Genomic DNA, 24,701 nt, shown 5'->3' on the forward strand with positions numbered 1-24,701 from the left:
CAATGTCATTTCACCTACTTCAGTGATGTCCTATGAACTAAAATGATGCTATGTATGAACTTGTTCGATTAGTGAATTTTTCATAGTTTGGGACTTTCATCCCTAAAACATTTTTAGGCTTTCAACATATCTTAAAAGGTCATAATTACAATAAGACATAACAAAAATCCACTAAATAATTCAGAATGGTTCAGAACCATCAGAACTTAATGGCAAATGCTTCTCTATGCTTCACGTGGTTGAAGCTATCCAGTTATGGATATTGATGAAAACAATTGCAATAGGTCACTTCCATTATATTAAAATGTTTATATTGCTTAATATTTTGTTAATATAAAAATAAAGAATTTCTATATTTAAAAAAATGTATTAAGTGGGAAAATGTCATTTTAATAATACACTGTGTATTCTTTATCACTTACGTTTTATTCAGGAAAGCTTTTTAGCCTGGAAACGTCTTACTTGGAAAAATAATATATTACAATATATAGAGTTGAAATTAAGATATAATTAAGAAATATAAGAAATAAATATAATAAAAAAAATATAAGAAATAAACATAATTAAAAAATAGAGTTGGAATCAAGAAACCAAACGTAGTACAGGGAAAACTTCTTATGCAGGAATTTCTTATCTGGGTTCTACTGTATATTAAAATCACCCCCCCCCCCTTGTGAATAGTCGAGACATTTTCACATTTCCAGTCTATAAGAACATCTGAATCCAGAGATGCTTTTGTAACCAAGACTAAAGATTTTATTACTTCTTTTCTGCTTTATAATTAGTTGGTTATAATTATGTAACCAAATAATTATTTTATAATTAGTTGGTTACATCAGCCTCGGGTACCTTATTTACTTTTAGATTCAATAATTTGTCTTCCAGCTTCTTTTCATTATAAAATCATTTCACTACCAGTTAGAATTGAGTGTGCTTCTAGTATTCCACCCTTAAAAATTTCTTCATGTGAATGTAGATGCAAAATATTTATTCAGTTTATCGACAACTTGTATTGGATCATCAGTAGTTATGCTGTTCGTATCATGGATCAATTTTCACTTTCATGCAGTTCTCTTTTTTCTTGGAGCTTCAGTAGTGTTGACAGTATCAAGTGTGGAACAGAAGGCACACTGTCACTGTCTTACATCATCTGTTGAAAATTTTTATATGAAGTTGTGGCAGGTCACAAGCAACAATTTGAATTGCAAAGCAACACATCTAATTTTATTCTTGTAAGCATGTTAACTCACTACGCAACTTGAGGCTTTTGCCCTAAAATGCAACCTAATTTTATCTTAACATACCAATTAGGTATTATCATGCTGTCATACTACTCTAAAGCTGTGGCTTCATGATTCTGTATTTTTCATCTTGATTGAGAATAGATGAGCAAATATTAAGTAATTTATCTTAAAAGACTTGCTACTGAGATAGTTTTTGTTGCTCTTCCATCATTTGGAAATAATTTCTAAGCAAAGGCATGTAAAATACAGGGTTGGAACTGGGCCTCTGCAGGAAAGGATTTATTTAGATTGGAGGGTGGGGGATTATGCATAATTTCTGCTTTTTCTGTGCCTGTTTATGCATGCTTTTTGTTAGGACTTGCAACATTTCACAGGTAACACTTGCTTCAGAGGTGACCCAAATTTTCCACTGAACAAATAAAGAGAATAAGTGTCCAGGGGGTTGTGAATCTATCAGCTAAATAGGAAAGCACACTGGCTGTGCATAATCTGAGTAATAAATATTTCCAGCGTATTAGGTAGAGACTTTGCTTGGGCTTATTTGCTGCTCCTTGTAACATTTTTATATAATTATCTGGCACAGACAATTATATAAAAAAGTTTTTGTTTCTCTTCATTAAGGGATCCACAGATAACTAAATGTTAGACATGATTCATAATTCTTCAGGGATCTCCATGGATACTGTATATGAGGTATAATTTGCTTTTGGAAAGAAAACAGAAGCAGAAATGCACCCACACAGTGGAAGAAGTGCCATTTAACTATTGTAATTTAAGTCTGTATTTCACTGAATATTATTTCATAGTTTCTGTTCTCTGTATAATATTAGCCATTTTTTCCCCCCTTCTAGTGTGTAATAACTGCAGCAGAATTTTTTTATTTTTATTAGCAAACTTACAGTGGACAGTGAAGGAAGTTTAATAATAAGTTGCTTTTTGACTTGTTTTCCAACTTTTGTTGAGGTTTTAAGAATGCACAGGCAAAACCTGGTAAGATTTATTTTCATTGTTTACATTTTAAACATGACTTTCAAACATATAGCATAGGATTTATTTAAATTACTATATTTGTGAAATATTAAGGCTTTGTTACTTTTTGTCTATCATTATGTACTGGGTATATTTGTGATTACATCATTTTTAAGTTTACTGGGTAATAGCTGTGTGTATGCACATTTTAAGTTCTTAGCCACATTTCAACTTCCTGGGATGGCTTTCCACCAATGAATAATAGACTGTAATGAGTATGATCATTTCAGGGCCTGCAGAACAGTCACCAGTTAAGATACTGATATGGGATATGTTGGCCTGTCCCTCACCCAATATTCTGGTTCATTCCATACGGTTCAAATTGGGACTCTGCACTAGCAATTCCAACTTTTGCATATTCACAACTATGAATCATTCTTGAACAGCAATAGTGGTATGGCATGGGGCATTATCCTATTGAAACAGATTTGGGTCTATTCCAAAGATTGGCCGCATTGTAAGGAGCATGGAATTGTCCAAAATTTTATGGTAGGCATTGATGTTCATGGTTCCCTACATTACCACCAAAGGTTAGCCCATACTGTGAGAAACAGTGGTACCCTACCCTACCCTACCACCTTCTTCATATATCATTGTTGGCACTGTCAGGGGAGTTCCTAGGGAATTTGATGCCCCGGTGCAAATTGCAATTTGGTGCCCCCTTTAAAATTTTTTTCATATGTCCATGTAAGTTTCAGGTTTCAGGTGCCCCATGAATGTTGGCCTGGGTGCACCCCTGGCACTGTCGGGACAGCCTTCCTCTGGGCATTACGCATTTTGGCTACAATGTTTTCAAGGCATCCTCCATATCCAAAATAGCCTGTTTGAATTAGAAGAGGGTGTAATGAGATTTACCACTTCATAGAACCAATTTCCACTGGACTAGTTGCAGCACAAGGAGAGACTTCTGATTGTGGTTAGTAGTGTTTTGCTTATGGACTGCTGCTGCTCTCCCATGAAAACTGAGGCTGTGAGGCTCTGTACATAGGGTTTCATACAACATTAACTCCTGCTGATATCTTAAACTCCTGGTTAATGTTTTGCAGGGATATCTGACAAGGTTGTCATATTACCCTTCTTAGTAACCTCTGATCATGTGGAGTGAGATTTCATGGTCTTTTTGTGCATTTCTGGATGGTGGTAGCTCTGTCACACTTATATTTCATAATAAAATTGCCACCAGTTGACTTTAGATAATGTAGGCTGTCAACAGTTGCATGAATTGGCAATCCACAAATGTGACAACTGGTAATAACACCCCACTCTCAAAATCAGTCAGCTCGGCTCTATATGTCATGATGAGAACAACTAACTTCTATAGCTTACACACCTTCCTTACATACTGTTTGGAGTCACTTATTTATCCAGAAAGGTCCAATGTACTATGAAAACAAGGATGTCTTGATATTTTGTGCAGCTAGTACAGGCACTCCCTGGCTTACATAATACTCGGCTTACAGAAATTCAATTTTACGTAAGTTTTTACCGGCCAATGCAAACTTAAAAAAATCATGGAAACATATTTTGCATCCCGTAGGAATAAATGGAGGTATCGTGAAAATATCGTAATGTGAACCTAGTAGCACATTGTTTTTTTTTGGTAATTCATTCCAAGACCTTGGAAGTTGAAATTTTCACTATATAACTAAACTATTTATCTCTCTAAAAGGTCATTTTTATAATGGAAATTGCGCTACACTTTCATCGTTATCATACGTTCCGTTATAAGAATCAATTTTGAAAGCCTTTGTGATATTTTTCTAAAACACATTTCTGGAGGTCATAAAAAAATTTGCACTCACCAGTTTATTGGGCTTTTCTATTAACACAATCTATTATAAACGGCTAGTAAACTCAATCTTATTGCATTTGCGATAATACCAATAGCTGGAATTCTTTGGGTTTTTACGTTACAGTATTATGGTGATGACATTATGCCTGTCTTACTGACATTATGCCTGTCTTACTGACATTATGCCTATAACTTGAAGACAGTATGCCTGTCTCCTCTCTTTTTGTAATTTTATAATTTTGTAATTTTTCCTGTGAATGAAATAAAAAAATTGAATAAATAATTCTATTTATATGTTCGTCAAACATTTCTTTTTTGCTTCAATCAAATTCAGCGTGCATAGTTGCGAGTGCTGCATAAGCATTTAGGGAAATTCCGACTTACATAGATTACTTAGACAACTTACATAATTAATATACAGACAGTACTAACTAAACATAACACTTTGTAATCTGTTATTCAACACACTTTGTAATTGATATTTCTGTTCACTTTTTTTTTTTTTTTTTTTTTTTTGGGTTGTAAAATCCAAAATAGAAAAAAAAAAGATGTGTGAATCAATAACAAAGAACGCTGCATGAAAAAATTGACTAAGATGATACGTATGTGAGATATGGAGTAAAAAGTTTACGAAGTTTAGATATAGGAATGAAGAGAAGATTCTGAACATTTATTTACAGAGTTTTATTTTACCATACTGTAGTTATGGTGTCTTCTTCCTTGTCTTTTAAAAGGAAGCAGACATTTTTAACAAGTGAATCGAAGATTGAGATTTTAAACAGACTTTCAACCATAACAGATATTAAAAACAACAAGGAAAAAGTTTTCAAGTTCGCATCAAAACTTGATTCAGGTGATGGTGCAAAAAAAAAGAAAAACTATGAGAACAGCATCTTCGATGGATGGGTCATTACCTATCCCTTGAAGATGTCGTTTATTTGTAGTTCGCACACAGAGATGAAGTTTAGTAGAACCCATATCTGGACCTTTGTTGTGTGAAAAGGTGCTGGATTTTAACAGAAAATTAGGCGGCACCTCAGATTTTAAAGCCAGTACGGACTGACTAAAAAACTTTAAATCATGGCACGGCTTAAGCGACATAAGCCAGAATATCAGGCGCCTCCGTAGCCAGGTGGGAAGGAGCAGCAGTGCATAGCACACGCTTCTTGATTAGACCAGGGTTCGAGCCCGTCGCCACCAAATACGGAGGATGTGGAAAGGTCAGGGAATGACCACCGCATATCCCGGCGCAATATGGCCTTAGTTGCTAATGCTCCTAAAAACTATATAACTAACTGACTAACTAACCAGAATATCACCAGTAGATTGATACTTATGGAATCCATACTGATGATCACTGATCATATGAAAGGTTTCTAGATATTTTAAGAGTTGGCAGTTAATTGAGTTCTCTATTACTTTAGAAAGAGTAAAAGTAAATGCAATGGGATGATAATTGGATGGGAATTGGCTGGATAAATTGGTTAAATAGTTATTTTACTTTCAGAAGTGCCATTTTAAAATGCTTAATTGTGAGGTGCTTCTGAGCAGTTTCTCTCCTCTGTTCACATTTTATTTAATTTTTCGCCAATGGATTGAACACCTAAAAAAGAAGTCAAATTATTACATAAATTGTGGAAGGTCATCGTTAATAAAAATTTCTGACAGGAATAATTTGAATAAATCCACTGCCAAGATTAAATATGGAAGAACTGCAAAACATTAAGCCCTCAGAGAAAAAGTAACTGTGGTTGTTGAAAAATATATTATGTGCAAAAACAGATTTATGTTGCAAACTGATCTTTCATAGGAATGGCAAGCACCTCCAGTCACAGAAGCCTATGCTTCGCGCCTCTGTAGCCAGGTGGGCAGGAGCAGCAGTGCATAGCACACGCTTCTTGATTAGACTGGGGTTCGAGCCTGTGACCACCAAATACGGAGGATGCGGAAAGGTGAGGGAATGACCACCGCATGTCCCCGGAGCAATATGAACTTAGTTGCTAATGCTCCTAAAAACCAAATAACAAACAAACAAAAAACGAACCTATGCTTCAACAGCTCAGAGAGGATGAATTGGAATGGATCTGAAATCCTGTCCAGAGCCTCTTCTGAGTAATCAGTGCCAAAACAGGTTACAGCAGGCATAGGATCACATCAGTTGGAACCAATTTTCATGTTCATCACTCTCCCAGTGAATCACTGAAACCAGAATGCACAATTGACATTGGGAAATCTTTGGCAAATATTGACCTGTGTAGTTTGCATTATCAGAATAATCACCTGAGAGGGCATAAATTCAAATTGAGGAAAGACAGATGTTAGAATAGATGTGCGGATGTTTTCCTTTAGCCAGCGGGTAGTTGGTTGGTGGAACAGACTTCCATCCTTTGTTGTGGAAGTTGATAGCCTAAATAAATTTAAGGCTGAGCTGGACAAGTATTTAGAACGAATGGAGGGGTGAAATGGGAGCAGATTTTTTTTTTTTTTTTGGCTGATGCTGCATAAGCTTGCTTTCTTGCATCATATGCCTCTACTAATGTAATGTAGTTAGGGTGCTGGATGTATTCATTCTGTTGAAAGAACAATAATCAGGAAAAATAAAAAATATCCTAGAAAAAGTCATGATTCATTGCTCTTTAGATTATTTTCAAGACAGGACATTCACTTTCCAATGTAAGAAAGCATTGTGTTATATGAACAAAATTTTCAAACAGTGTTTGGACATTAAAAACATTTACACCCTACCTTTGGCCATCCAGTTCACCAAACCATAACATGATTGAAAATTTCTGGATTAAGATTTAAAAAAAAAAGGAAGTACCTGAAAATATTAAACCTAAAGATCATCAAAAGTTAATTGAAGCTGTTAGTGCTTGGTATCATCATATTTCAAAAGATATCCAGAATCTTTATCAAATCTGTGTAGATGCTTATAGTAATGCAGTAAACTTTGCAAGTGTATGTGTAAGTTGTAGTTGGTTTCTGTAGGTATTGTAGTTGGTTTCTGTTTTGAAAAAGCACATGTGACATTTGGAATTTTAGTCATATTTCCATGATTTTTTTTTTTTATTCTCATATACAGCTCAGATAATGAGTCCACACTATATTAGTCTTGCATCATTGTAGCATTCCCACTAAACCAAAGGATTTAAAAGAAAAATGTTGTGTTGGAATTATTCTTCATACTACTATACCTATTAATAGAATAAGGCAGAAATATTTTAATTTTCAGGTTTTGTAAATTAAAATTTTCTGTTGAGCAGTTGTAAACTGTTTTATTGTTATTTTATTTAGGCTATAATATTACGGGTGTCTTTCACTTTGGGTAATTTGGCTGCTATGGATGATGAGGCTGCTCTTCACTTGTATCAACATCCTCAGTCTGTGGAAATTTTACTGACTGTTTTAAATTGCTATCTTCAGCTGCTTTCAAAGGTAACATCATTTAATATTAAATTTATATTTAAATTAGTTTCTGTTTAATTACATTAATAATTAATAAATTCGATTAATTTTTATTTAATTAATATTTTATATAATTTAATATTTACTATATATAGTGTTAGATAATAGATAATAAATTTATGTTTTCATCCCCCATCCATTATGCAGGTTGTTATAATGAAAATTCATAGTCATTTTTGATAATGATATGGCTTGGATTCCCTACACAGGTCCACACACTTTAGGAAACACTGAAAATACTTTGAAATGCAGGTACCACTCAAAATACTTTGAAATGCAGGTACCAGGTTTGCTGTTATATACTTTTTTTATGACATTATTGAGTTTTCAGCTTTCTGAAAAAAAAAAAAAAAAAAGAATAAAATCTCAAAAATTATACTGTTTCTTTTTTTCATATGCCAATTTATGTGATTTAGAATATGAAAGTTAAGTTCTAGTTATATGAAATCAGTCTAGAGGAGGGGAGGATAGTGGAATGTTTCATTCCCCTATCAAGTATCTGGATAGTTGAATGAAGGAGAAAATTTACTCAAATAGTGCAACCACACAGTTTATTCAAATAGTGCAACCAATTCTTCTTTGAACCTTAAAAATTGGTGATATAAGTGGAGAGCATTTAAATGGGAGTGCTATAACCATTAAAATATGCTTGGTGCTTTATAGCAGGAGTCTCAAACTTTTAGAGAAGCAGGCCACATGAATTTTTGGAATATTTGGTGGGCCGGAGAAAATTCCTGATTACTGAAAACTACATTCTCTGCATAACATTAAAGTTATGCAGAGAAACAATTTTTATACCTACCTATATTTGCAGCAGCATTTCCCAAACTTTTTTAGTAACAGAACACTTTTCATCTCACAATGTATTTACGGAACACTTACGAAACACAAGTTTAGCGGGAGCCAAAAACTGTTCGCTAATACATATGATGCACTGTGCATCAGGAGCATCTTTATTTATAACATATGTAAAGCTGAAATTCAAATAACTGTCATTATATTTTAGTTTTGGTCTTTTATTAGTTGGTTCCTGATTTTTCACTTTGGATTTTTGGGGAACAAAAGGCTGCGATTGTTCATCCTCACTTTGAAGTGTGACAATATTGTGTTTGTTTTCATCGACCACAGTTTCACTACTAGAAGTACTTGCTTCTTGTTCTAAAGTTTCAACCACAACTCCACGGTCATTTATTTTTAATAATATTTTGAAATACTGATAATTATCAAAAAAAATTTATACAAGGAAGTGAGTTTAGTTATGATATCAGTTCGCTTCCCCCTTTTCTTCAACCCGTGTACTCCAGACTAAATCACATATGAATGGCATATTAGATCATTACATTACTGCTTTTTCGTAGATGTGATTACCTCTATGCATATGTCTCTATGCAAAGCCCGCCAAAATAAAGTGTTCCGCAGTCTATTTGATTGTTAGTCTATGTATTAACAGTATATTAATAATAATAAAAAAAATAATGTTAAAATTATAATGATACAAAAGTGGTGTGTACTACAAATATGCAAAATTTATTTATTTTTTTTAAATTATTAATTACGATTTTTCATGGAACATGTTCACATCTCATGGAACACTAGTGTTTCGTGGAACACAGTTTGAGAAATGCTGATCTACAGATTCAGAAATAAATAAATTGATGGTTATGTAATATAAAATATACCAGTTTGTTTATATCAAATTTTAATTATTACTTATTTATTGCACTAGTCACAAAAATACAGTCAGTAATACAACAGAATTAATTATTAATTACACTAGTTTACAAATTTAAGTTTGTTCACTGGAGTTTGAATTTCATTAGGTCCTACTACTGAAATATGTTGCTGTGATTTCAAATATGACTTAGATTTTTTTCTATCACAGCCAGATACATCACAATTTAAGAAATAAAAAAGTATTGTTTTTTACGAAAGTATATAACTTTATTGTATTTAGTAATGACAAATTGATTGGATTACATTTTCATATATCAAAAAATACATAAATACTAACAAGTATTAATCAAAATTCTGAAACTTTCATTAATCAGACCTCCGTCTCTTTGTTTGAAAAGAATGTTTAATTGTTTTTCTTTTATATACAGTGCCAGGTTTCTCTCTTTTTAAACACCAGCAGTAGTCAGTCATCATGCTTGAAAAATACTGTATAAACTCCCTTTCATGATTTCTGTACCAGGAAAATGATGTACCTGGAGCAAGTAACTTCTTTGCTTGAAGTCTGGATCCCAAAATTTCAGCAGCATATTTGGAAGACCTAAGTCCCTTGCTGAATCATTGATTTGCTCCATTTCCTTTGTCCTGATGGAATCTCTCCCCTTGTTCTTTGCTCATCTGTGCAAGATTTTGTGGGGGAAAAATCAAGATGGCATGCAGAAAGTGAATTTTGATGCTCATCAACCTAAATTGTGAAGCTTTTCGAGCATATTTTGAACAATTTTCTCATAATCTTGTGATTTATGATTTCCTAGAAAGTTTTCCATTACACTTTTAAAAGAAATCCAGGCTTCCTTTTCAACGTCAGTCATGGTAGTTTCAAACTGACCATCTAAAACCCAATTTTCTTATTTGGGGACCAATGAAGATACCCTCCTTAAGTTTTGCATCAGATAAACCGGGAAATTTACTGCAAAGGTACTTAAAGAAGTTGCCATCCTTATTCAATGCTTTAACAAATTACTTCATTATGCCTAACTTGATATGCAATGGAGGTAAAAGTATCTTATCTGGCTTCACCAAACTTTTGTGCACAATATTTTTTGACCGCAGTGTAAGATTGTGCCTCCAAGGCCATTGCTTCTTTGTCCAATGCAGCGCTTTAGCCCTGCTATCCCATTCACAAATAAAGCATGGCATTTCAGTGTACCTACCCTGTTGCCCCCAACAACATACATAACACTTTTAAGTCTCCACATAGTTGCCATTCATGATCTTGATATTTAATTTTCTCCAGAAGTAACTTTAGATTGTCATAAGTTTCTTTTAAGTAGACTGAATGAGCAACTGGCATAGATGTGTACTTATCTTCATTATACAAGAGAACACCTTTTAAACTAGTCTTAAAAGAGTCTATAAATAGTCTCCATTCACTAGGAACATATGATGGAGCTCCTAAGGCACTTATTAAATCGGCGATATCACTGCAATATACGAGAGGACCTTCTTGTGAAAAATACTGTATAAACTCTGTTTCACAATTTCTGTACCAGGAAAATGATGTACCTGGAGCAAGTAAGTTCTTTGCTTGAAGTCTGGATCCCAAAATTTCAGCAGCATACTTTGGAAGACCTAAGTCCCTTACTAAATCATTCAGTTCGACTTGCATGAATTGCTGTGGCGCTAAAATATTATAAAATATTTTGATAACATTTCTCTTTAGCTTCTGCTTCGGTGGAAGAAGATGTGGACTCCAAAGTTTCTGGTGGAGGTTTTACAGGCAGATCAGGTCCATGCGGAACTGGTCTTATGGCTGACGGTAGATCTGGATATTTGATGTCCTTTTTATTTTTTGAATTGTAATCTTTAACGTCACATACACAAAAGTAACATTCGGCATGGCTTACTGGCTCGCGCCACATCCTAGGAATAGCAAATGGCAAGCACACCTGTTTTCCTTGACTCCATTTTCTACGATGTTCGACACATGTATGGCATACTTTATGTGGTGGCCACAATTTATCCTGATCGCCTAGTTTTATGTCAAAGTATGCATAATACGATTTTTTTACAAAATTTGTAATATTTTGCTTCTGCTTTACAGGAACAAAACAACCACACATGTAAAAAAATATGTCGGGACTGTTTATACACTTTCTGGTTGCCATACTAAAAGAAAACTAACACACAATGACAGCTCATGACATTTTTTACAGGAGTACTGTGACCGCATAAGGGATGTGCCACTTACATAGGCCACTTACACTCATGCTCAGACAAGTTTAACCTGTAACTATACACAGGAGTCTCCCAGACTCCACTCGGAAAATAAAATTCTGGGAATCACAGATGGGCCAGAAGAGTGGGGTGGGTGGCCGTCTACCTTCCTGGGTCAAGGTCAGCTATCTTGCAGTGTGTGTGTGTGTGTGTGTGTGTAGTTACGGGTTAAACATGCACAATCTGTTGTATTTGAGGCAAATATTTGATATTGATTACGAATATAGGGGTATAAAACTTGTAAACCATTGCAGAAACTATAGTTATGTACACATTTGCGTATAATACTTAGGTAATATTTTGTTAATGAATTGTGAAAAATCTTTATGTGATAGAAACAAATGGACTTCGGTTTAGTAATCAGTGAACATGCATAAATAACTGCCACATACTTTTCTCAAACCCCAGATACACTGTAAACCAGTGTTATTTATTGTACTAATCACAAAAATTAAAATTAAGCAATCACTATATAATTAACTTTAATACAACAAAATTAATTATTACTTATTTATTGTATTAATCACAAAAATGCAGTTAGTAATACAACCAAATTAATTATTACTGCAAAGGTACTTATTGTACTAATCACAAAAATACAGTCAGTAATACAACAAAATTAATTACAGGCAGTCCCTGTATAACACAGTACTTCTACCATGTTAGAGCGAAACATGGTTTCGCTCTAACATGATTGATAAATTACGACAATCCTCACACAACATGGTACTTATATAACACAGTATGGCTCTAACACGGTTAGGGGATTGTAGCAAACCTCGCATAAGAACGTATTTTTGAGCTTTTGTGCTCTTATGTTGGATGTAATTTTTCAACATTTCATTCCTTTTTGTGAATCCCCACTGTTGATTCGCAAGTCGTCGTGCAAAAAAAAAAAAATTATTGGGAAATCCCCGTGTTAGATATTGTGCTATTGAACTTGTGGAAAAATCTAGATTTCCAAGTTTTATTACTATTGGATAATGTCCCAGGCCATCCAAAAAGATTTAAGTTATCCAAATGTTCCTACCACCTAATAAAACTTATTTAATTCAGCCATTAGATCAAAGCATTAGATCTACCTTTAAAACTTATTACATCAGAAAATCGTTCAGTGGATTTTTGGTAAAAATTGATTCCGAATCCAGTGGCTCACATCTGGTGAGCTTGGCACACCCAGGGTCCTGAGCTGGATATCATCATTTTTCTCTTTCTTGTTGATTCTCCTTCTACTTCTGACTCTTGACTCTCTCTTCCCCCCCCCCTCCCCAGGGTAAAAAAAATTTTTTTTGGCTGGTGCAGCAAAAGCTTCAGGCTTTCTTGCACCATATGGCTAATAATAATAATAATAACTAGGGGGCTTTGCCCCTGCTCACTGCGCTCGCTTCTTTTGATAAAATAAAATACAATACTTGCAGAAGGTTTCGACACTGTGTGTGTGTGTATCTTTTCGAGAGCTATGAATACATTAATATGTTACATATGGAAATCAAGAATGGTACCGTGTGGTCATGCTAGTTAAACAAAGCCCGAGCACGAGGTTCATCTAGCATGATCACACTAAAACAGAAGCTTGTTTTACCTCAGTATTTGTTACGTATTGTGACATAACCCGCATCCCTCTTCTCCTATTGGCTGAATAAATATCACTAGGAGGAAAATTATTTTAATGTATATAAAGATAAGTGATGGAGGTATGGAAACATTTTTCATTTGAGGACTGTATTGGAATTATAGCTTTATCGCTCAAAGAAGTAAAACTGTAAACATTAAATGCGTGTTGGCAAAATGTATTGCCAGAGTTAGTTCATTCAAGAAATATGGTCGAACCACTAAAAAACAGAATTGGTGCAATAGTAGAACTTGCTAAGTTGTTTTGATTATAAGATTACTGAAGATGTTCAAGAAATACTGGTATAAAAAGAGGCTGGCGAAGTGGATTTGGTGGAAATGGCATCCAAGGTAAAACAAATCAATTCAGAGGATGAAAATTTTGAAGTTCCAAATTTTACAATAAAAAGCATACAGGAAGGCATAAAGCTAGCCAAGCAATTAGAATCTTATTTTTTGAATGAAGATTCTTTAACTGGAAGGAGCCCAAAGTTCCAAAGGGAGCTTCAAAAATGCTTAGTTCCATACGATGAAATTTTAGCCAGCAAGTTTAGCATTAGCATTAGCAAAGGCACATGATGCAAGAAAGCAAGCTTATATAGTATCAGCCAAAAAAAAAAAAAAAAAATTTAATTTGCTCCCATACTCTGATTATCAGGGTTGATGTGCAGGCTGGCAAGGGATTAGGAAATCCGTAATTACCGTCTTTAATGCTCATTGCTATTTAATGGGCATTAAAGTTAATCAAGATTAATGGATTATTTTAATGATGTTTAAAAGAATATAGCTTTGAGTGGAAATAACAGAATTAATATCTAACAAGACTAAGCTGACGACACAGAGGCATCAACACTATTAATCAACTGACGGATGTTAAAATGTGTTTTTCATAACTTTTATTGTGATCTAATATAAACATTAATTTTTTATGATCTAATTGAAATATCCGTGGGCCGGATAAAATTGTTTCCCGGGCTGGATCCAGCCCGCAAGCAGTAGTTTGGGGACCCCTGCTTTATGGACCATGGGATCAATATAAAAGAGTATTAATAGCAGAAGCAAATCAGAATGTCTCATAATGGGGGATTTTAACTCTCCAGATGTTTACTTGAATTTGTGGCTTGATCACTCTGCAGGTAAAAAATCCACTGGGTGACAGTGTACTAATGTGAAATTTAATTAAAGACATGACTACTGTCAAGGGTAAAGGGAAAGGCTTTTGCTTTTGTAAGGGTGACTACAGAGGTCTCAGACAGTTTTTAAATTGCATGCAGTAGGACCAACTGATGTTGTCACCAACAGCAAATTCTAAATGGGAAGTATTCAGGGAAGCAATCAGAGAAGCTACTAGGCTTTTCATACCAACAAACAAATACTGTTCAAGGCTTAGACCTAAATGGATGTCAGACGAACTATTGAGACACATGGCACAGAAGAAAAGTGCATCTGATAAATATAAATTATCAGGTGATACCAAAGCCTATGGCAGATATAAATTAGTCTGTAATCAAGTCACAAAGCAAGCTAAAGCAGATTATGAGAAATCTCTCATGAAGAATGCCAATCAAAGCAGCAAAGACTTCTATGCTTATATTAACAGTAGAAGAAAGGGGTTGAATCTCATTGGGCCACTTGATTTCAATAGGTAAACTGGTGATGACCCTGCTCAGGTTGCTAACAAATTGAATAGATATTTTGCATCTACATTAACACATGAAGAATTCTTTAGGGAAGGGGATGCCAGAAGTTTATAAAACTATAACAAGTAGCTAAATGACTTTTTGATAACTGAAAGGAAAATGGAGGAGAAATTGTTGAGAATGGACATAAATAAAGGCACCTGGGGCAGATGGAATCCTTTCAGTTATATTAACAGAGGTAGCAAAGGAGGTAAGCAAACCCTTAGCCATAATTATGAGTGCATCCTTGAATTCAGCGGAGGTCCAATGGACTGGAGATATGAAATATATCCCCAAAATCAAAAGGTGACATGAGTAATTACAGACCTGTCAGCTTAACATCTATTCCAGGGAAAATAATAGAATCACTGGTTAAAGAAGTGCAGGACCATTTGGATAGGCATGCAATTATATTGCAATGACAACATGGATTTGTCAAGGGGCACTCTTGTCTAAACAATCTGATAGGTTACTATGATGTAGTGACCAAGGAACTGGATACTGGAAGAAAAAATTAATTTTGAGACCATATACTTGGGTTTCAGGATGGCTTTTGATACTGTTGCACATAAAAGACTTCGAGCATCTGTTGTAACATCATGAAATGCATCCATCTCGTACTCCATTGTTAATATTATGTCAAATAAATGTTTGCCACTAATTACTGTCTTTTGTCATTTCTGCTTCTTGTGCCTCTGCTACTACTTTCCCGTGATGTTTCCGGTTATGGGTTCCTATGCGATTCACATTCCTTTAGATGTTACCTACCTCTCCTAAACATTTCTTCCAATATTTTTGAGACACCCTATAAATGCAAAGAAGAGGAGAACAAACCAGATCAGATCCTTCATTATTAATATTATGTCAAATAAATGTTTGCCACTAATTACTGTCTTGTGTCATTTCTGCTTCTTGTGCCTCTGCTACTACTTTCCCGTGATGTTTCCGGTTATGGGTTCCTATGCGATTCACATTCCTTTAGATGTTACATACCTCTCCTAAACATTTGTTCCAATATTTTTGAGACACCCTATAAATGCAAAGAAGAGGAGAACAAACCAGATCAGATCATTCATTGTTAATATTATGTCAAATAAATGTTTGCCACTAATTACTGTCTTGTGTCATTTCTGCTTCTTGTGCCTCTGCTACTACTTTCCCGTGATGTTTCCGGTTATGGGTTCCTATGCAATTCACATTCCTTTAGATGTTACCTACCTCTCCTAAACATTTGTTCCAATATTTTTGAGACACCCTGTATAAATGCAAAGAAGAGGAGAGCAAACCGGATTGGATCCTTCATTGTTAATATTATGTCAAATAAATGTTTGCCACTAATTACTGTCTTGTGTCATTTCTGCTTCTTGTGCCTCTGCTACTACTTAGCATTAGCATTAGTAGAGGCATTCGATGCAAGAAAGCAAGCTTATGCAGCATCAGCCAAAAAAAAAAATAAATAAATAAAAAATAACCACTTCCACTTCACCCCTCTGTTTGTTCGAAATACCTGTCCAGCTGAGCTTTAAACTTATTTAGGCTATCAACCTCCACGACAAGGGATGGAAGTCTGTTCCACCAACCAACCACCCGCTGGCTAAAGGCAAATTTCCGCACGTCTATCCTACATCTGTCTTTCCTCAATTTGAATTTATGCCCTCTCAGGTGATTAATCTGAGCTAGAGGAAGAATCCCATCGGCATTGAGCATGCTCAAACCATTCAAGGCTTTATACACCTCTATCAGATCACCTCGCTGGTGCCTAGTCTCCAGACACTGTAATTTGCAAAACTTAAGCCTTTCTTCGTAAGAGCACCCCTTTGTTCCATTCACTAATCTTGTTGCCCTTCTCTGTACTCGTTCCAGCAGCTCTACATCCTTCTTGAAATGAGGCCTCCAGACCTGTATACAGTACTCTAGGTGTGGCCTGACCATTGCCTTATACAAGGGAATAATCACCTCCTTATCCCTGCTGGAAAAATTCCTGTATATCATTGACAATACTCCATGAGCTACTCTTGCAGCCCGTCTGCACTGCTCAGAGAACTTCATATCTGCCTGCACAACCACCCCCAAGTCCCTTTCATTCTCTACCAGTGTCAGTGTAGTGCCACAGAGTTGATACGTTGCTCTGGGGTTGCTGTTTCCCATGTGTAGTACTTTACATTTGTCAATGTTAAACTTCATTTGCCACCTCTCAGCCCATCTGCTCAACCTTTCCAGATCCTGTTGCAGCAGCATAGTGTCAGTAGTGTCCTTGACAACCCTGCCAACCTTTGTATCGTCTGCAAACTTGGACATTAAGCTTGATATACCATCATCAATATCATTTATAAATACAGAAAACAATAATGCACCCAACACTGAGCCCTGAGGGACTCCACTAATAACATTAGTCCACGATGAGCAGTGTCCATTGATTACCACTCTCTGTCTTCTCCCCCTCAACCACCCCTTTATCCATAGCAGCAATTTGCCTCCAATGTCACACTGCTCCAATTTGTGTAGCAGTCTTCCATGTGCAACAGTATCAAAAGCCTTTCTAAGATCCAAGTATATAATATCAAAGCTATTCCCTGCATCCAGTTCTTTTGTGACTGCATCATAGTATCCAATCAAATTGGTCAGGCAAGACTTCCCCTTAACAAAACCATGCTGTGTCCGAGCTATAACTGAAGTCTTGTCTAAATGATCCTGCAGTGCTTCTTTAACCAGTGCCTCCATTAATTTTCCTGGAACAGAAGTTAAGCTCACAGGTCTATAATTACTTGTGTCAGCCTTTGATCCTCCTTTGTGAATTGGGGTCACATTTGCACATTTCCAGTCTATGGGTACCTCCCCTGAGTCCAAGGAAGCTCTCATAATTATGGCTAAGGGTTTGCTTACTTCCTTTGCTGCCTCCTTTAATATAACTGGATAGATACCATCCACCCCGGGGGCCTTTCTTGTGTTTATCTTCAACAATTTCTCCTCCACTTTACTCTCAGTTATTTCAAGATTCTGTAGCTTACTGCTAGAGTTGAATACACCTCTGGCATTCCCCTCGCTGAATAACTCCTCATGTGTGAATGTCGATGCAAAATATTCATTTAGTTTGTTAGCTACCTGAGCAGGATCATCAACAGTTGACCCATCAATATCAAGTGGACCAATCTGATTCATCCCCTTCCTTCTAGAGTTTACATAAGTCAAGAACTCTTTGCTGTTTTTCTTTGCATCCCTTGCCAAGGATTTCTCGTAATCTGCCTTCGCCTGCCTAACCTCCTTTGTAACGTGGTTGCATATCAACTTGTATCTATCATAGGCTTCTGTGTCATGTGTTAATTTGTAAGTATCCCATGCATTTTTCTTCTCTGCCATATGCCTCATTAGTTCATCTGACATCCATTTTGGCCTAAACCTTGAACAGTATTTCTTAGTTGGTATGTAAAGCCTAGTAGCTTCCACGATAAGTTCTTTGAATGCTTCCCATTTTGAATTTGCTGTTGGTAACATCATCAGTTGGTCCCACTGTATAGAATTTAAATACTGTCTCAGTCCATCATAGTCGCCTTTACGGAAGCAATAACCCTTCCCTTTACCCCTAATGGTAGTTACCCCTTTGAGTAAATCCCACTTCAGCACACTGTGATCACTGCCACCTAGTGGTTCATTTTTCTGCAGATTCTTAATGCATGAAGAATCACTGCTGATAATCAAATCAAGAGTATTACTCCCTCTAGTTGCCTCCCGAACATGCTGATGTAGAAAACACTCATCCAATAAATCCACAAAAGCCCTGCTAGTGTGTGAGTGACCAGCCCCCAAATTCCAGTCAATATCTGGGAAATTAAAATCTCCCATTATAAGACTCTCTGATTTACTGGCCCACTCTATTTCCCTGTACAGTTTCTTATTATACTCATCAGAGTCATTAGGCCTATAGCACACTCCTACTCTCAATTTTGATCTCCCAATGCTTATGTCACACCAAACTGACTCAGCACTGCACTGTCCAGCGATGTCGACTGGCTTCACTTCCTTGGTTTTTATGTTTCTTAACTAATAGCATAACCCCTCCCCCTTCCTATCCTGTCTATCCTTTCTGTAGACGTTGTACTCCCCAAATTCCAGTTCTGCATCCCTTATATCTGTGTGACACCACGTCTCTGATATCCCAACAATATCTGCCTTTGATGTTTTGAGCAATACCTCAAATTCATCAAATTTATTTACTAAACTCCTAGCATTGGTGTACACGCAAGTATACCTGCACCTGTTTCTATTCTTAGCTACCCTAACACAACCCATGTGTTTACTTGTACCGCAATGGCTCCCAGCAGTTTCTGAAATATCATGCATCTTGTTTTTCAGGCTTCTGCTCATTCTAATAGAAGCAGTGCAAGAATCTCTTTCACCTCTGCCAGTGGCTACTGTCAATCTATTGGTCTTTGTCTCCCCCCAAGCTAGCAGTTTTCCGACCCACCTAACACTGCCTCGATAGCATCAGCAAATATTCTTGCACCCTTTCTATTTAAGTGTATCCCATCCCTGTAGAAGCAATCTCTCCTGTTAACAAGTACAGTCCAGGCTGAAAAAAATTCTACCCCTTGAGCCTTGCACAATCTTTCCAGGGCCGAATTGATCGACAAGGCTCTCATCATATACTCCCTCCTATCGTGTCTGGGCAGAATTGCAGACACTTTCAAATTCAACCCTAATTCTCGGCTTTTGTTCAACAGTGACCTGTACTTGTTAAGTAATTCTGCCGGTCTCCTACTCTTAATATCATTAGTGCCAACGTGTACAACTATATCACCTTTTGTGCCCTTAAAAGATGATATTCGCTCTACAACGTCATCAACCTTTGCCCCTGGCAGACATACCCTGGTCCCGTTCCACCTATCCTTTTTACAAAGCATGTTCCCCGTTTCCCTGACAATAGAGTCACCAACAACTACTAGTTCCTTCGGGACCAGCGCATTCTGCCTTGGGGGTTGCCTCTGTGTCACGTGATGCCCAAGTGCAAGCTCTGGCGTTGATGTGGGCAGCTGAGAGCTTGATGGGCCCCTCAATTTAGTTTCTTCGAGGGCATCCACCCTGTCCTTCAAGCTCTCATATAGGCCCTCAAGAATGCTGAGTTGTTGCCTGATATTGATACACTCCTTGCATCGCGCACACACAAAGACATCCCCCATGGCACTATCATGTCCCGTACCCGATTGCTCTGCAAACATCAAGCAAACAGTGCATTTTATAAGGCTGTGAGTCAGAGGACAACTGTCCCCCTCAGTTCTGCTCTGAGCCACAGCACTTCTATTAGCTTGAGCCTTTTGCTTTGCTGCTCTGGTCTGAGTCATGATTCTATTAATTTATTAATTAATTATGTTATGTTATTAATTATGTTAAATATAATTAATTATGTTACGTTTGTAATCTTTGGACCCTTTCTTGAAATGGTCCAAAGACAGGTAACCCGCCTGGTGAGATCAGCATAAGGGTATCTATATGAGGAAAGACTTCGAATATGTGGGTTGCACTACTTGGAAACTAGGCACCTTAGAGGAGACTTGATTGAGATGTTTAAGGCTCTGAGAGGCATAAGTAAAATGAATGAGGGAGAAATTTTCATGGTTATAAATGATTCTAGAACTTGGGGCCATAAATTCAAGTTATGGGGGGAGATGTTTAGACTGGATTGCAGGAAGTTTTATTTTAGCTAGCGAGTTATAAATTACTGGAATAAGTTACCTAAGTGAGTGGTAGAGGCCGACAGTTTGGGGAAATTCAAAGGTCAGGTGGATAATTACCTACTGTAGGAGGGGGAAACACATAGGTTGTCTATTTCCTTTTTGTTTATTATTTATTAATTATTTATTTTATTTTATTTTTTATTAATATTATTTTATTCTTTTTTCTTTTTTTTTTTGGCTGGTGTGGCATAAGACTTAGGCTTTCTTGCACCATGTGAGCATTACTAATTCTAAAAACAGAGAGTTATCAATGGGCCATTACTACAACTACTCTTTGTGGAGTTCCCCAGCTTTCAGTGCTGAGTCCATTATTGTTTTCAATATTTATCAATGATATTGATGAAGGTATATCAGGCTTAATATCTAAGTTTGCAGATGATACAAAGGTTGGTTAACGAGAAATCAGAGTTAAAGAGTAACTTATTAACTGTGTGGTACTACACTTGGGTAGTGGAGAATGAAAAAAACCTGGGGTAATTAGGATGGGGTAATCGGGTAGTCAAGAGTAGTTAGGATGAGGCCTAACCATGGCCTTATAAAAGGCCATGGTTAGGCCTCATCTTGAGTACTGTGTTCAGGTCTGGAGGCCTCACTTTAGGAAGGATGAGCTGCTGAAGCAGGTGCAGAGAAGGGCAACCAGATTGATGAATAGAACAAAAGGGTGCTCTTATCTAGAAAGGCTTCAGTTCTGCAAATTTCAGTCGTGAGACCAGGAACCTGTGGGGGAGATCTGATCGAGGTGTTTAAAGCCTTGACTAGATCGAGTAAGCTGAATGTTAATAGTATTCTTCCACTTGTTGAAAGTACGCTCAAGAGGGTTCATAAATCAAGTTGAGGAAGGATGGTTGCAGGATAGATGTGCAGTAGTTTCCATTTATCCAGCAGGTGGTTGATTGTTGAAATAAGCTTCCATCTGTTGTTGTGGAAGGGGATGGGTTGAATAAATTCAAGGGAGAACTGGACAAATTCTTGGAGAGTATGAATGTATAAACAGTTTATTTTTTTTTGGCTTTTGCTATATAAGCTTGCTTTCTTGCATCATTTGCCATTACTAAATGGGAGTGTTATAACAGAAGTTTACTCCGTGTGCATGAATGCTGTATGTTTATATATATATATATATTTTTTTTTTTAATTTTTTTTTTATTGTTTTTTCTAATCCTTAATGTATAGAAAAAGAGCATACATAATTTTTTGTAGAAATTTTTTGCATTTAATAGTACTTAAATGGAAGTAATTAATAATATCTGATGTGTATGTGTGTTTTTATGAAAACCCCAAACACGAAAGGCATCAAAACCTATAGTACTTAGTACCGTGCATGGGTTGAAGGAGAAGTATGGGGGATGCCGGAAACTTTGCTCTAGAGACTAAACATGGGTTTCACCACTTCAAGCCTCCAATAAGCAAAGTGGTGGTATTTCACCGGTTGATGAAAGTCATCTACCACCTGAGTATGTGTGTGTGTGTGTTACATAATGTAGAAGCAGAAATATGTGTGCACACGCATAATTTTTCTAACAGAATTCAAAAAACCCACGCTGTTTTCACAAATAAAAAAGTTGAAAAAAAAAAATAAAATAAAGAAATAAAAGAGGACATGTGTTAGGTGGGTGTACTGCTCCCATTTTTGTTATGATAGGGAACATGCCAAGTTTAAACTGTTAGTTCCACTGCCAGGTTAAAATCATTATTTCTTGTTGTAGTTGCACAGTAAATATTTTTTATTGTCCTGTTGCATAATAAAAAAAAATGCACTCTGAATAATATAATCCTGGACTGCCTGAAACATTTTTTGTGTGGTTGTCTGTCCACACCCATCATGCAAGGCAAGAATTAATTTCATTTTAATAGACATTTTTTGTATTTGAGTGAGAAGAAATCAATTGCACATTTTTATTCTCTGAAAATATATTTTTTCTGTTGTAGAAAAAACATTGGCCAGTGCGAAATTCAACAAGTGAAGAGAATTTTGAAAGTCCCAAAGAAGACTCACTGGAAGATATATGTGATGTTATAATAAAGGTACTTTAAATCTGTTTCAACTTTTGATGTTGATGTAATATAATTAATATAACTTATTTTAAGCTAATTATGAAAATTATTTAATCATTTGTAGAAAAAGCAGATTGTTAAGTATTTTCATTTATTTTGAATTTAACTCCATTGGTGTTACTTGTAATATACTTTTGAAGTCTAACCTAATTATACCTTCATCTTTTTGGATGTTTATTTATATTAGATGAGTTTGGATTCTTACTGTTTTTACTGTTACTTTTATTTATGCATCTTCCACCTTACTTTTTAAACAGCCCTTAAGGAGAATTGTGTATGAAAATTATGTTAAAAATTCAACTCATTAATTTTTTAACAGTATTTTCTGTTATTTTAAAATGTGTTATATAATTGCATCTTGTTTTTTTTGTTGTTATTTGGTTTTTAGGAGCATTAGCAACTAAGGCCATATTGCCCCGGGGATATGCGGTGGTCATTCCCTGACCTTTCCACATCCTCCGTATTTGGTGGTCACAGGCTCGAACCCCGGTCTAATCAAGAAGCGTGTGCTACGCACTGTTGCTCCTGCCCACCTGGCTATGGAGGTGCCAATAGCATCATAATAATATGCTAATTTATACAGTATATTAATGAGCAACTGAAATGTATTTAAAACAATGGTATTAATCATGATTTTGATATGATGTATCTTAAAAGAAAATTTTTATTGCATGTGCAAATTTTATTAAATAAATTTATCCAAGAACTTCAAAATCTTGTAGTTCTTAAGCCTTTTAAGATTACCTTGTACAGCTCTCAACGTGCTTTACCACCACAGTAATAGTAATAGTCATATAGTACAAGGAAGCCACAGGCTATTGTTTGCACTGGCTGGAAAAAAAATAAAAAATAAAAGAGTAGATAAGAAAATATAAATTTTTTGCTTCCATCCTCACTTAGGTAGCTTATCCAGTTGACCTTTGAATTTATTCAAACTGTCAGCCTCAACTACCTGCAAAGGCAACCTGTTCTAGCAATCAACAACTTGCTGCCTAAAAGAAAACTTCTTTCAATCTAGTCTAAACGTCTTCCTTTGTAAATTGAATTTATGCTCCCAATTTCTGGAATTATCTTTAACAGTGGAAATCCCACTTTCATTCATTTTACTAATCCCTCTCAGAGCCTTATAAACCTCAATTGGGTCACCTCTGAGGTGCCTGGTTGCCAAGCTCTGTAGCCTACATAATCGGAATCTTTCCTCATATGGTCACCCTTTTTCCAATCTCACCATGCAAGTTGCCCATCTTTGTGCCCTTTGAAGAAGCTCATTGTGTTTTTTCAGATGAGGTCTCCATACTTAAACACAGTATTCCAAAAGTGGGCTTACAATTGCCTTGTACAGTGGGAGTGTGACTACCATATCTTTGCAGTATACTGTTAAATAAATCTCTGATGGACACCATGGGCTTTCCTGGCTGTCTGTTTACACTGCTTAGAAAAACTTCATATCTGCCTGTATTATAACTCCCAGATCCCTTTTTTCCTCTACTATTCAGATATCTGATTTAATTACTAATTGGGCTGTCAAACCAGATTGGGTAGCCATTGATCACCGAGTAATCATGCTCCAGTTGAGACTGATGTCCCATAGTGAATCTAGTAATGCACAGGGTGTATTTCATTAAAATCAACAAATTGGGATACTTTTGATGAGTAGTTGCATTTCAAAACTGGAGTGGTAATGCTGGTTGCAATTGGTGTGCTACCCAGAACTATAGCTGCCCAATTATTACAAAATTTATTACAGGAGGTGTCTGCAAAAGCCATAACATGCACCCATATAAGATATGCTCTGGTCAAGCTGTGGACACCAGAACTGACATCTCTTTGTAAGGAAATTATTAAAGCAAGAAAACTGTATCAGTGGTGTAAGTATAAGTACAATGAAACACTAACCCTCGAAAATGAATACAGGCAAGCAAAATGGAAATACAGTGGATCCCACTTTATGATATTAATCTGTTCCAGAGACACCATCATATCATGAATATATTGTAATGTGAACCCAATAACATTGTTTTTTGGTAATTCATTCCAAGACCTCAGAAGTTTAAATTTTTGCTGTGTAGCTAAGCTATTTATTGCTCTAAAAGGTGATTTATCTGTTTATACAATGTTGTATGTACATGAATTCAATACAGTAAATTTT

General features: G+C 36.0%; 1 protein-coding gene across 1 annotated transcript in view; it reads left to right on the forward strand.

Annotated features, from left to right (window-relative positions):
* Positions 1-24,701, forward strand: part of LOC150089892 (armadillo repeat-containing protein 2) — a 257,400-nt gene that overhangs the window by 170,619 nt on the left and 62,080 nt on the right. Inside the window, exons 14-16 of the mRNA XM_090390120.1 lie at positions 2,135-2,234; positions 7,360-7,500; positions 22,427-22,522. Coding sequence (XP_090246246.1) covers positions 2,135-2,234; positions 7,360-7,500; positions 22,427-22,522 — 337 coding nt within the window. The remainder of the gene's footprint in view (positions 1-2,134; positions 2,235-7,359; positions 7,501-22,426; positions 22,523-24,701) is intronic.

This window comes from Mastigoproctus giganteus, chromosome 2 (genome assembly GCF_048544385.1).
Source record: "Mastigoproctus giganteus isolate SK-2022 chromosome 2, ASM4854438v1, whole genome shotgun sequence".
NCBI classification, from domain to species: domain Eukaryota; kingdom Metazoa; phylum Arthropoda; class Arachnida; order Uropygi; family Thelyphonidae; genus Mastigoproctus; species Mastigoproctus giganteus.